General features: G+C 34.1%; 1 protein-coding gene across 3 annotated transcripts; it reads left to right on the top strand.

Annotated features, from left to right (window-relative positions):
- The first annotated feature begins 3,666 nt into the window (after positions 1-3,666).
- Positions 3,667-5,595, top strand: LOC147488325 (uncharacterized). Of its 3 annotated transcripts, XM_086572995.1 has the most exons (5): positions 3,673-3,748; positions 3,864-3,938; positions 4,763-4,817; positions 4,891-5,038; positions 5,180-5,595. In XM_086572995.1, exons 1-5 carry the CDS (start codon positions 3,695-3,697, stop codon positions 5,241-5,243), a joined length of 396 nt encoding a protein of 131 aa, XP_086429121.1. In that variant the 5' UTR covers positions 3,673-3,694; the 3' UTR covers positions 5,244-5,595. The 3 variants fall into 3 exon arrangements, 1 of the variants encoding a protein (XP_086429121.1); XR_015202362.1 differs by having other exon boundaries at positions 3,667-3,748; positions 4,771-4,817; positions 4,891-5,229; XR_015202361.1 differs by having other exon boundaries at positions 3,667-3,748; positions 4,771-5,229.
- The last annotated feature ends 8,383 nt before the right edge of the window (positions 5,596-13,978 follow it).

Here is a 13,978-nt window from a genome sequence, read left to right on the forward strand (position 1 = left end):
CAATCAAAACAAAAGTACAACAAGAAAACAGGCCCATCACATGTATTTGGTCATGGTTTTTTACAACTAGAGATAAATAAATTTGATTGTTTAAAATTGAAAAATATTATGTATTTCATATTAACTTATATAAACAAATGAAATAGATTATTTACTCAATTTTCTATAACTATAAACAAATGAAAAACAAAATAAATTATTTAAAAATTCTAATTTTTTTATTTTATAAACAATCAAGTTTGTATTCAAAATAAATAATAAAGATAAAATCTTACCTACATTAATATCCATTCTCCCAGGATGCTCATAGTGAGCCATGTCAGCATATTTTTAAAAAAGTCCTTTATTTAGAAAATAATTACTCGCCTTCTTATCAAAATAATTCTGAATTTGGTGTCCTCTCTAATTTAATATAAGTCAAAATTGTATTTTCATGTGTTGAAAAAAAATAAAAATAAAACTAAGTCCGTTATTTCAATTATGCCGCATGGGCTATTTTAGTAATTATAAAATAAAAAAAAATAACCCAACCCTTCGTTAATCTTAACCTAACCGCATTCTTCTTCTTCTTCTTGACAGAAACAAAACCACTCTTCCTGAGTTCAACAAAGCCCGATGCTGAGCCATTTCTCTCTATGATGTTACAAACCTTTCGTAAATCAAAGCTATTGGAGCTGCTAAAAAAGTCAAGGATATATATTCCGAATGGAAGATCATTGATGGGATGCCTGGACGAAACTAGAACCTTGGAGTATGGGGAGGTGTTTATACAAATTTCTCACGCCGGCTGTAAGCAAAATGGTAACGGGGGGTTGTTTGCATCCAGTTGGACGGGATCACACCAGCGTAATCGTATTGTGGAAGGGACAGTTGTTGTTGCTAAAAATCCTTGCTTGCACCCTGGTGATGTACGTGTTCTGCGGGCGGTCAATGAACCAGGTTTACACCACATGGTGGATTGTGTTGTCTTCCCCCAAAAAGGAATCAGGTGAGAAATTGTAATATTTCTCATTAAAGAAGACCCCGAACTGGTATGTATAACTAATGATGTTGGTGAGTCTCCACTACATGTTGTCGTGGAAGCAGGGAAATTAGATGTCATAGTGGAATTGTTGAAAGCTGAACATTGTTCTTATAAAGGCCCAAATGGTCGAACAGCTTTGCATGCTGCTCTTATTTATAAAAAGCCAGGTAAGATCTGAATCTGTCATAGAGAGAATAAGTTTTTTGTATGAACTCAAAAACTGGTAGTTTACTTCTGATCAACCCATTCATCTAGAATCTCTATTTAGTTAGTGAGAACTATGCATGTGTTTGGAAATTGAAGATTCATTTCCGCCGCCCTCCATCTGCATCTGATGTGATATACTTAGATTGGCATCTTTTGGAGAAAGATAGATGCTAGCGTAACCTATGTTCCTCTTGCTGGAACATATTGGAAGAAATCAGTACTTGTAGCGTTGATACAGAGCTGAAGTCTTCTAATCATGAAATGGTGGTAATCGAGTTTGTTCTGGGCAGTGAACCATCAGATGGTCTTAATGAATTAGAAAGCAAGGAAATATTGGATGAGCGTGTCACTGATGTTTCACCAAATAAGTTGATAAAAGATGAAGGAAAAAATTGTGGATTTGGAAAATCAATTGCAAAGAGGAAGGCGGAGATGGCTCCTAACTTATTCAAATATATGCCACAGTTCAGTGATCTCGATTTTTTCTTAAATCCGAGGAATGCGACTACTCGAAGAAATAGTGAACCACCTGTCAGGGAAACAACTGACTCAGAATCCAAACTTCCTAGATTATCAACTACAACCCAGAAGTTGCAGGATTTCAGTGTTCCCAAAGCAGTTTGTGATGGTGCTAATGTATCTCAAAATGCAATGGTATGCTCTTTCCTTAAGCATGAGTGTATTTGACTACTTTGTTTCTTCATTAGATATACAATCATACAGAGTCCAAGATAATGATGATTAAGCTGTAGTGACTGGGCACTAATGTCCAAAATGAAAGTGCTATTCAGTTTTGGTTTTGGTGTAGTATTATGTGTTTGTCTAAGCTGAAAACTTTCAGTTCCTTTGTCTTTGAGTTTTGAGATGTATCACATTATTTTACAACCTCCATTGAGAATGACTTCACTCGAAAAGCCCTAGAGTTGGAGAGAGGCCCAACAGTGTACCACTAGGGAACATAATCAAAGACCATTAATACCGAAGTAGTGGAAAATGCTCCCAAACCCGACCCACCCCCTTTTTTTTCTCTGAGACTGACACATCAGATTTTTCATAAAAATATGAATTATACTCCTTTTTTTTGCCGATTTCAATTGTTCGGGGATAACCCAAAATAGATAAAAATCTCTTTCCATATTCTCTTTTCAATTCTACAAAATACTCTCAACTCTGCAAAAAAAAAAAATTGATCTCTTCAAACCCTCTCTCTTATTAAACTAAGAAATTGTTCAAGATGATAGAGTAATATCAAAATTACAGAAGATGTTGTTCTACTTCACAACACAATCATACTAAATTTTTTTACTCTTTCTATTCTCTTTGGTTCGTTGGGAAATTTAAAACCCGTTCTTTTTCACAAAGTTTATTTCTTTATTTTGATTTTAGTGTCTGGTAATTGTAGTGCAATCCTGAGTTTTTCCACACTTGATAGTAGTTTGATAGTCGTAGCTTTTTTGGGGATTGGTAGATTAATTATATTCTGTAGAGCAAAGGTTTTTAGAGAAGAGAGAATTTATTGGGGGTGGTGGTGATATATTTTGAAGAAAGGAAAGTTTTTTAGTTCGAAGGACCAAAAGTGCAATACTTAGATTAGATAGGAATAGTTGTGTAGGGGATTGTGGAGAAAGGTTGGTTCTTTTCTCGATCATGCTTAGTGGATGGTAATGGAAAGAATTGAGCCCCGCATTATCTCCCCGAAAGTGTTGAGGATTAACGGAAGTATAGGTAGTAGTAATGGTGCAAAGCAACAATCTAATCGGCATTCGTTATGTTCAGGTACTTATTGGTTTGCCCAAGTTGTTTATATATTTGGTTTTAGTTCTCTTGAAATTAAGTCATTGTTATTGCTTATTGTTGTAATATAAAAGCATTCTAGCAGTTTTGGTAGAAATCATCATTATAGGGACTGTGATGCATACCACAACAGTGAGAGATCAGTCCAAGGGGGCTACAGAGATCATTATTCATACAGAGATCCTTATCCCACTACTTTTGAGGTGTCCAATTACTTCACTGGTAGGAATGATGCATATAAGTGTTCTTCGCAGCCTATGGTAGTATCGGGGAAAAATGGTGAGTTCTCGTTTCTCAACGAAAAAGCAAATGATTCAAGAAAAGAGTATAACAACAACAAAGGCCGGGGCAAATTGCGGATTTGGAAGTATTCAGATTTCGTCAGTGTTTGAAAGGCGTTTTCCCTCTCTTGAAACCAAGAAAGGCAAGTAAGTCCCCGATATATCTAGAGTCCCATCTCCTAGATTGAGCTCTCCCAATAGTGCTTCGTCCATGATTGGACTTGATGGGTAGTGCTTCGTCCATGATTGGACTTGATGGGTTGGCTTCTTCTATGGCGTAAGTACGCGTGCCTTTAACCGAAGCAACAACACAAGACACTCATCCGCTCAACGTAACACTCCCCGCAGTTGTCCACCAGCGCCTCCTAGCTCGATAGGTGGTCTTAACATGGCTGAAACGTTGGCACAAGCTCCTTTACGAGCTCGCTCTGCTGCTCCCCAGGTACTTGAATGCTCTCAATACTCAGTTCAGTTGGAAATGTCATGTTACTTACTATCTCTGGCAACACCTCTCAAATCCCTCTGTACCGAATTTCATTTTTGTTTTCTGATATTAGAACTCAGACTTCAAATTTATCTTCTTCTTATTCGGTGGCGTCATCATCTTCTTGGATTCATTTGAGATCTTTCAGGTATTGTTAACTCATTCCTCTTCATTGCATGATATATTTGATGTGACCGGAAAGAAATGGCCTTAGAACTAAATATAATATAGTCATGGAGAGAAACAAAATATGAAAACTGAACTTGACTTGCTTCTTCTGTATTCTGTACCAAAAAAAGCCTGCGCGTCAGTTCAATCTTCTTCTACGCTAACTAAAGAAGCAGGACCACTTGACTACTAAACACAAAATTTCTTTCCTTACACCCAAACCCAAACCCAAACCCAAAAACTCTCTTTCAACTTTTACCGCACACACAAATTCCCATAACAAAAAAAATTCATGCAAATGCTTCAACACACATATTGATTTAGTTCTCACTGAAAGCTTTTTAGTTTGGTAAGTTTATATATATATATATATACCCAACTGACACGCATTTTATTTGTTTCTTGAATTTATATTGTTTTTTTTTTATTCATTTTGGGGTTTAGACTATTTTATGAATGATTTTTATTTGTTAATGGACATTTTATTCATGTTTTGTTGAATTTGAGTGATTTTATTGTAGGAATGCAAGTGTTTTATTAATTAATTTAAGTTGAATTATTTATTCCATATGCTGAAACAACGGAATTACATATGTTGAAACGACTGAAGAAGGGCTAGGGTTTTCGATTGTTTAATTCAATTCACTAGCTTCCTTTATATCTTGGTTTCTATGAGTTTCTTGAAAAGAGACGATGGTCTGTAATTGCATTCTTTTCTTTTTGCTATTACATCTTCTACTTGGACATTTCTATTTTGACACCTAATTTATATTGTAATCTTACCGGGATTTGGTTATATATAAGGACTTCAGTTGTTATTCCTCATCATTTGAAGTCTCCTCTATCAAAGACAAAGGAGGTACTTTTTTTGCTACTAAAATGTACAGAGTCTGATCACACTTTTATTAAAATGATAGTCATATATTTTACAGTTTTACCATCCGTGATTAATTGCTTGATTAAGACGGAAACCACAGAGGGAGAGGATGTAAAATGCTGGACCACGATAAAAAGACAGCAGTGCTTATCGTTGAGGAAGGGTCAATTCATGGTCATTTCAAACAACCTAAGAGTGGTTATGTATAATTTTGGTTCATTTTAGCAATTATTCATGTTCATCATACATATTTAAAGAACCTCCAATTTTCAAGAAAATGTTAACTTACCTAATTGTGTTTGTTTTTTGGGTGATGTACCATGGTGGTACCTTGCTTACAATAGGATGATTGGACCTTCTCGAAATAAAGAATTTAGCATGGTTGATGCAGTTCTGAGGTTGCTATAAAGTTAGCAGCCAAACAAACTTTAGAATTCCCTGTTACTGAGGCAAGTACTTCTTGTAGTTCATTCCTTATGCATCTCCTTGCTCTTTTCATTTGTGACTTATTATGTTGATCTCTTAGACCTCTCACTGCCATCTTAATTTGAGTCATATAATATCAGCGGGCTATGTATCTTCTCATTTTAAGTAATCTTTTTAGATCTAAAATGTGGAGATTTAGTTGAAATTATAGTGCTTAATAGTATAGAACTATATACCTGTTTGGTTGAGGACTTGATCGAGGGTTTAAATTTAAATTGATTGAAATCTCATATAAATGGTTGGAGGGTTTAAATTTATCCTCAAAATTGCAGATTTTTTGTTATTTAGAAAGGCCTCTGATGATGATGATAAAGGGATTTCAATGCTACTTGGCCAATGTTCAATATAAACCAAAGGATAGTGAAAAAACTATTCGAGAATGATTTGTAAAAATTGGCGGAATTGGTAAGCCAAATATGTTCCTTCCAATTCTTAAAAAAGTATGACTTGAAGAGAAATGTCATAAATTACCAAATACATGTGGTCAAGATGATGGGATTTGGTCTATAGGGGCCAAAATGCTAAGATGTCTCTACCTAGAACCAGATCAATTTGTTGATTGGTAATAATAGATAAGTAACAATCAACAAAAAGGTCTTAAGGAATCTATATTGATAACTAAGACATCTCAGCTAGGCTCATACCTCTTAGCCCACTATGTGTCATGTTCCTTAGCAAGGCAGTAAGATAAACAATAAAGTCCCAATTATGATTGTTTCAACATATTGGAGCTCCACTTAAAGACACTGCCTTGGGATTTCAATCCTCGAAACAGAGCACTTGCAGAAGCCCAATCAAGGAGAAATGTCTTGACATCTTGGTCGCTATTTTTGAGCATGCAATCGTTTCTTTGAACTTTCTTTTCTTTCTCGAGTTTTATTTTGTATTTTTTTTAAATTGGTGGAGGAGACTTTTACATGCCCCGACAACTTTGGTGTTATGGTTTCTTTCAATCTTGAACGTGTCATTGGATGCAAATGCTTTGTTGAATTTAATGTTACTAAATGTATGCAAATGCTTCGTTGAAGTTGATGTTGCCGATCAGATGAAAAAAAGACATATCCACATACAAATGTGTTAATATTTGTACCAAAGTTTTTTCTTAATCTTTTGTAGAAACAGCCCATACAAAGCACTTTATACTTTATATGTTACGCTTTACTTTCTTCTTGGAGGAGGTTACTTACAAGAATGTTCACATAGAAGTAAACAAAAACAAAGAGATCATCTAGGAAGGTTGGGTGTTCACAACGATGATGGATTCATAGTATATGGCCCATATCTTGGTTGTAGTTTACTACATATAGAGTAAACTGATGTAAGACTGTAATTAAGAGGAAGAATATATGACATTTCACAGAGTATCATTTATGGGTTTGCAATAAGTTGCATTCGCCATTCGCGTCGACATTGTAATCAAGTTCGTATTGATTTCATCACTCTTGGCTAATCTATATTCCAAATCGTTGCACATGTAAATTTGATTACAAATTAAATTAACATCAATCAACTTCATAGTAAATCATTTTAATTACATTTCATGGTTCCATGATTTAGTCGAAGTAGTCAAGTAGCTTGAAGTTTTTGGCAATGTAAACTATATGTAGGCATGCAACGTTGGTCTTAAGGAAGTTGGTCATAAAAAAAGTGATTGCTAAGATGGTGGTATTGCCTATGGTTGTTGATGTGTTATTTGATTTTAAAACTTTGAAAGACTTCTACCGGAAAGTGATGATATGCTCTTGCTCCCGCAATCCAAGACAACATGCCTCCCTATTCTTAGTTAAACCCTAAATATATGCCAACGACGTACCATTAATATAGGTTTATTTACTCATGCATGTAATCCATTATTCTCTTTGTTGGTGTTTCTTTGCATGCCAAATGAAGATGAGATATTTTATTCTTTAATCGGAATTTTTTCATCTATACAAGTATTGTGTGTGTATAGTATTTTAATTACAATCTCTTAAAAAAAAATAGAAAAACATAAACCCTTCAAATAAAGTATGTAGTGAATTATTAGCTATTAATATACATATATTATTTATTCAAGTGGACTTTAAGCTTTTGAGTCCAACGACGTACCATTAATATAGGTTTATTTACTCATGCATGTAATCCATTATTTTCTTTGTTGGTGTTTCTTTGCATGCCAAGTGAGGACGAGATATTTTATTCTTTAATCGAAATTTTTTCATCTATACAAGTATTGTGTGTGTAGTATTTTGATTGCAATCTCTTAAAAAAAAATAGAAAAACATAAACCCTTCAAATAAAGTATGTAGTGAATTATTAGCTATCAATATACATATATTATTTATTCAAATAGACTTTAAGCTTTTGAGTCATTAGCTATCTATGTAGCAAGTCCGGCCATAGGCCGGGCCAAATGGCTAATACTTGGGTAAAAGCTTAGGTGAATATGCTCATGGGCCGTGATAGTTCGGGAAGCATGAGGATTGGGCTTGGGAGGTTCCACTCATAAAAGTTATAGTTTAGTAGATATCACAGTACTCTAAGCAATGAGTTCAGATGAGAGTCTAACTTGCCTAATATATAGACTTCCCACCCAACCACCACAAGATACTTTTTCATTTCGTGCCTGTTCATGTATTATAAGATCGGTATCGTGGTTTTTCCTTTTCTTCTTTGGTTTATCTGCAGTAAACAAATGAGAGTATAACTAGCTGTTGTATCCTAGAGGTTGACGCGCTTTGTCTGTATAAAGAGGAACAGACGCGAAACAACCTTAAAGAAAGCGTTTGATCCGTGCCTCAGCCAGCCTTCTTTTTATTCACAGTTTATTATACTTATGAAAAATTTCCTTTGTCATCATGTTAATGACGTAATAGTGATCAGTATTACTCTAGCATGCATTCTCTATACGTACGGTTTTCAAGAGAAGGCACACAAAAGTCGTCTTCACTAGAAAAAGATCAACAGAGGTTAGGTATGTTTCTTTCCAATCCTTTCAGTTCATTTATTTCTTCATTTTTTACACATTATTTTGAGTGATGTATTTCGATCGCGTTATTAATGACACGTATAAAGTCTTATTGTCATAATTCAATCGAATGTTCATTGTTTTTTTAATTTCTTTTTTTCATTACTGCTACTTCTTTTCAGCTTGAAAATACAAGATTGAAAACAAATGACACTATTTCTATATTTCCTCTTCAACCATGTAAACTCTCTCTTTCATTTTTAGAGTGGTTGAATATGCAATAACTGAAATAATAAATACTCCTCGAATCTACTTGTTTGTAGAAGAGTAACCATCATGTCTACTCAATGTATTTGGTTTATTTATGCACTTCCTCAAAGTTAGTGATTTGGTTTGGCACTCTCATCTATTTGTTTTTATATATTGTTGGTTTTTATGATCATGTATACAAGAGTTCTAGCTTTGTTCACTATACTTATAACTTTTTTATCTGTTAAATATGTCTGCATGGAATTATTGTCATTATGGAGTTGAGTTCAATGTACAGTTCTATGGCAAGTCCAGTACTAGAATGAACATAGTGCATCCAGCAATGAGAACTTAGGCTATTCATTTGTCAATTGCAATGTGGGAGGGGACTGGAAAGGTATAGCTTGGTCGTTTCCTAGAGTTACTTTTCATACACATCCATAACTGAAATCATCTCAAGTGAATGATGGAATAATTCTGACTCATTGTTTGTAATTTAATTATTTAGTGTCCGAATGACATGTTTGGCCTACTAATTAATATGTAATGATATAGAGTCCAAGAGTACTATACTTACCATATCATTAGTGGTGAAGTGTTATTACATTGTAGAATTATGTTATTATTGTTATTTTCATTAAAAATTATGTTTGCATATGGATAGGTACAAAACCATACACAGATGATAAGATCTGTTTTTCTAGAAAATGTGTGTTCATTATACAAATGGGATTATACATTAAGCACATCAACCAAAATTAAAACTCTGAAAATTAACAGGCTAGACATAATAGGTTTTGAAATAGTAGGCACGACCACAGGTCGGGCTGCATAGCTAGTTGTCCACATAATTTATATTCAGTATTCAGAGGCAGTAGGCAAGCTAGAACATATTTAGTAGAGTTCAGCAATTAGCATTAGGAGGATGGGCCATACCGCCACTAACAGGACAAAAGGCCTCAATACGAGTGAGCTTGAGGTAAGTCAAATATCCAGTTTCCGAATAACACCAAGCCCAAGCCCAGCAGACCATTTGTATATGGAAATGCCTGACTCAGAAAGAGGATGAACCGATTCCGCCTTCTCTGGTTCCCAGGGGCGGCTCAAGGCTATTCGGGGCCCTAAGCGAAGTTCGAATAGGGGGCCTTCTACAATTAATACCAATAAAAATTGTTTATAACTTATTGCTTTATTTATGTTATTTCATCATATGAGTGCAAACCCTCATCCTTTATCCGGGCTTGGGACCGGCAATGTATTATCAAAATACTTTGGCGGATTTAAATTTTTTTTTTTTTTTTTTTTTTTTTTATGCGAAGAAATTTTTACATGTCACAAACTTCAATTAAATTTCATTTTTCTTACTTTTTGAGCTGCAAAATCACTAATTAAATCTTTGTATTTAAGTTCTTCTAGAAAATCTCTTTCTATAGATAATGTAGCTAATCCACTCAATCTTTCTTGTGACATGGTTGATCTTAAGTAAGATTTAATTAACTTTAGTTTTGAAAAACTCCTTTCTCCTTTGAAGCAACGGTTACAGGTACTGTCAACAATATTCTATAAGCTATATAAGCATTTGGAAAAGATTGTATTCTTTTTAGATAGTTCAATATTTTAATTGCGGATTCATTTTTGGTATCTAAAATTTCTCTTAGTATTCTTAATTCTAAAAACAAATCTGTACCATCAATATCACAACTCTCTCCATGTTTCAAAAAACTTTCAAGATTAAGACAATATTCTTTTAACCTATCATCATCTATTGATTTCAATTTTTTCACGTCAAATAAAAATCCGAACGTTTCTTCAATACTTTTTAACTGTTCAAATCTATTATTAAAAGATGATATCGCTTGATCAATTATATATAAGAAAAAATTAGTTCTAAATGACTCTTCAGGTGTTTGAGTTACTTCATTGTCAACATTCTCATCAAATTGTCTCTTTCTCCGAATTACACGTTTTTCACAAAATACACCGGTTCTATATCCATTTGACGTGCAATATCTATGGATGTTATTTTAGCTTTTTCAAATCCTTCTTCTCTGTACTTTTTAAAAAATGTGATTAGACCTTTTATTTGATTTATAGCCATGTCAATGGGCATATCTTTAGATTGTAAATCCTTACTAACCAAATTCACAGTAGCTAATATATCATACCAAATAACCATTCCAAACAAAAACTCATAATTTTCTAAATCATGCAATGCTAGACTTTCGGCTTCACTATTTGTTTTTGGATCCTCGCTAATTTTTGCTAGCTCAAGTAGAGCATCCCTAATTTCTGGTGCTTGAGTAATCAATGCTTTAACACTCTCAACTCGACTTTCCCAACGTGTTGGTGACAAAGTCTTCACCGTATATTTAGTTAAATACTTACATAAAACATCCCATCGTTTTGTAGAGGAAGAAAACAAACAATAAATATGTTGCAAAATTCCAAAAAATGATATTGCCTTTGAACAAGAATTCACCATATCACATAATACTAAGTTAAGACTATGACATCCACATGGAGAGTAAAATGCTCTAGGATTTATATCTAACAATCTTTTTTGGACGCCTTGATTTTTACCTTTCATATTTGATCCATTATCATACCCTTGACCTCTTATGTCGTTAAAATCTAATCTATATTCTTCTAAAACACGTAATAGCTCATTAAAAAGTCCTTTACCCGACGTGTCTTCTACTATTATAAAGTCTAGAAAATACTCTTCAATTCTTATGAGACTTGAGGAAACATCTACATAACGTAATATGACAGTCATTTGTTCTTGGTGACTAATATCATGAGTGCAATCAAGTATAACAGAATAATATTTTGCTTCCTTAATTTTCAGAATAATTTTATTTTTTATTTCAGATGCCAACAATTGTATCAATTCATTTTGTATATTGTGACTAAGATAATGAACCTTTAATTTATCATGTTTGATTCGCCGGAGATGTTCTTGCATAATTTGGTCAAACTCTACAATCATTTCAATTAAGCTAAAAAACAGACCATTATTAGCTTCATAAATTTTCTCATTCTTTCCACGAAATGCCATATTGTTTTTAGAAATTGTCTTAACAACAGCAATAATTCTTAATAGTACATTACTCCAATGTTCTTTTTCCCTATCAATTTGCTCTTGGATATGCTTATCAATTGTTGTTTTGTGTTTAATCTTTAAACAACTCATCCCAAAGTGTCAAATTATCAATGTGACCAGTAGAAAGTTCATGTTTTTTAAGTTTGGTACCAATATTTTGCCAATCATCAGTCCCTTCACCGTTTAATTGAAATTGGGTGCAACTTGAATTAAATAACTTGCAACAGAAACAAAAGACCTTATTGCAATATTTTGAATAAACTAACCAATTTCTATCAAACTTCTCTCCATTTGGTGCTACTTGGGTATAAAATTTAGCTGAAAATTAAAATTTTCTTTTTGTCTTCATAACAATAGGAAATTCTACGTCACTAACTCTAATTGGACCCTTCTTAACTAACAAATCTCTTAGTTTTGTATCAATTTTACCCCATTGTCCAGGGTCATAAATATCTTGAACTAAAGAGTTGGATTGTTCATTGAGGTTCTCATCAATACTAGCAAGCAAATCTTCTGTTGAGTTATCATTTCTTTCATTTGTTTGATTTTCTTCAATGTTATCTTGAACATAAACACTAGGAGCAAAATTTACATTAGGATCAGTATCAATGTGTTCTATATTTTCATTATTATCCACTTCTATTGGTTGGTCAGGTTGTTCATTTACTACATTATCACTTAAACTAACCGATTCACTTTGTTTATAGTTTTTTATAAATTTAAAAATAGCTCCTCTTTGAGATTCAATCGCCTCATCTACTTTTCTCTTTTCTTGACGTTTTTTATTACCGGATTTATACTTTCGGTTCATGTCAAAACAGTAAAATAATATGCAAGCAGCAAGCAATAAGCAATAAGTCCTCACATAGTCACATAACATACCAAAAAATAAAATAAAATGGAAACAATCACCGTGAGACGAAGCTTAATTGATAGGCGAAGTCGCGTTTGAAGTATAGGGTAAAAAAGTAGACAATCTACGAGACCACGACAATCACTTTGGCTAAGCAAGTAAGCAACTAGTCCAATTATACCTGTTAAAACCACTATCCACTATCCAAAAAAGAAAAGAATGAATTTGAGTAGAATTAAATTAGAATTTAGAATATAACAATTTAACAATTAAAGTAAAAAAAGACACCAACCTTTTCTTTTCTTTTATCTTTCTTGAAAATGGAGAGAAGAAGAAGAATATAGAGAGTCAGAAAGAATGAGGGATTATAAAACCAAAGAAAACAAAAAGAAGATGATAGAGGTAAGAGTGTATTGTTGGTTTTATAAAGAGATGAAGAAGAACGTTGATTAGTTATGGAGGCGTGCATTATTTTGCTTAAGAATTGAAGGCGTGGGAAATGGTGGAGAAGCCGGCGCAGAGAAACGGCGGGTCCGTTCTCTCAGATACCATTTTTTTTTTTTTTCCAATGTAAAAACATTTTTTTTTTCTCTTACCGATAGTGGACTGGACTGGAATATATTGGGGGCCCCTTGAGCTGCGGGGCCCTAAGTTGTTGCTTATTTTGCTACATGGATGAGCCGGCCCTGCTGGTTCCTTTGTGTGCTGTGACGGACCTTGACCTTGTAAACATTTTACTGGAACGACAACCATTCTCTGCAACAATTCACGAACTAATAAATATTAAATCACATGTTATACTAATGAGCTGTAAAGAGAGAGAGAGGTTGGATTCATACCTTGAAGTGGTTTGTGGAAGTAGGTAGAGCTGAGAAATGACGATTTCTAGAGTGGGATTGAGAAGCGGAGATGCAAATGAAGCTCGCCATCGCCGCGACCATCTTTGCTCCACTCTATCACTTCCACGTGAGGGAGAGTTTTTTTTTTCACTCTTTTGTTTTGGTGCTTGTTAAACTACTCACTGTTGATGAACCAGAAATCTACTAGCTAGTTGATGTTGATACTTGATACTCTCTGAATTTTTTGCCTTCCGAGTTTGGACGATGAGGTGAGCCTATTCGCGTATTGTCCTTCACATTTTGAAGACGGAGGCCCGGTCCAATAAATTGAAAGCAACCCAACTTCGCGATATGCTCGGGCTTCTCGGCTATGCTAAGAGCCCTATTTTTCTTTTAATGCAGTACCATTTGGACGCAATGCATTGTGGCATGCCATTCAATCCATTCATACGGTATATTAATCTTTTTTTTTTTCGCTAATCACCCATCACATTAAAATTTAAACTTGAGTGAGATCACAATCTAAAATTGCAATACACTTTGGAAGAGACTCCATGTCTTGATTCCTAATAGCCCACCTAACAAATTCATGGGCCTCCCCGTTAAATAACTTACTAATCCAATACATATGAACTATACTACGAGACATAATCTTATTAAGAGAAA

This window comes from Coptis chinensis, chromosome 7 (genome assembly GCF_015680905.1).
Source record: "Coptis chinensis isolate HL-2020 chromosome 7, ASM1568090v1, whole genome shotgun sequence".
Lineage (NCBI taxonomy): Eukaryota > Viridiplantae > Streptophyta > Magnoliopsida > Ranunculales > Ranunculaceae > Coptis > Coptis chinensis.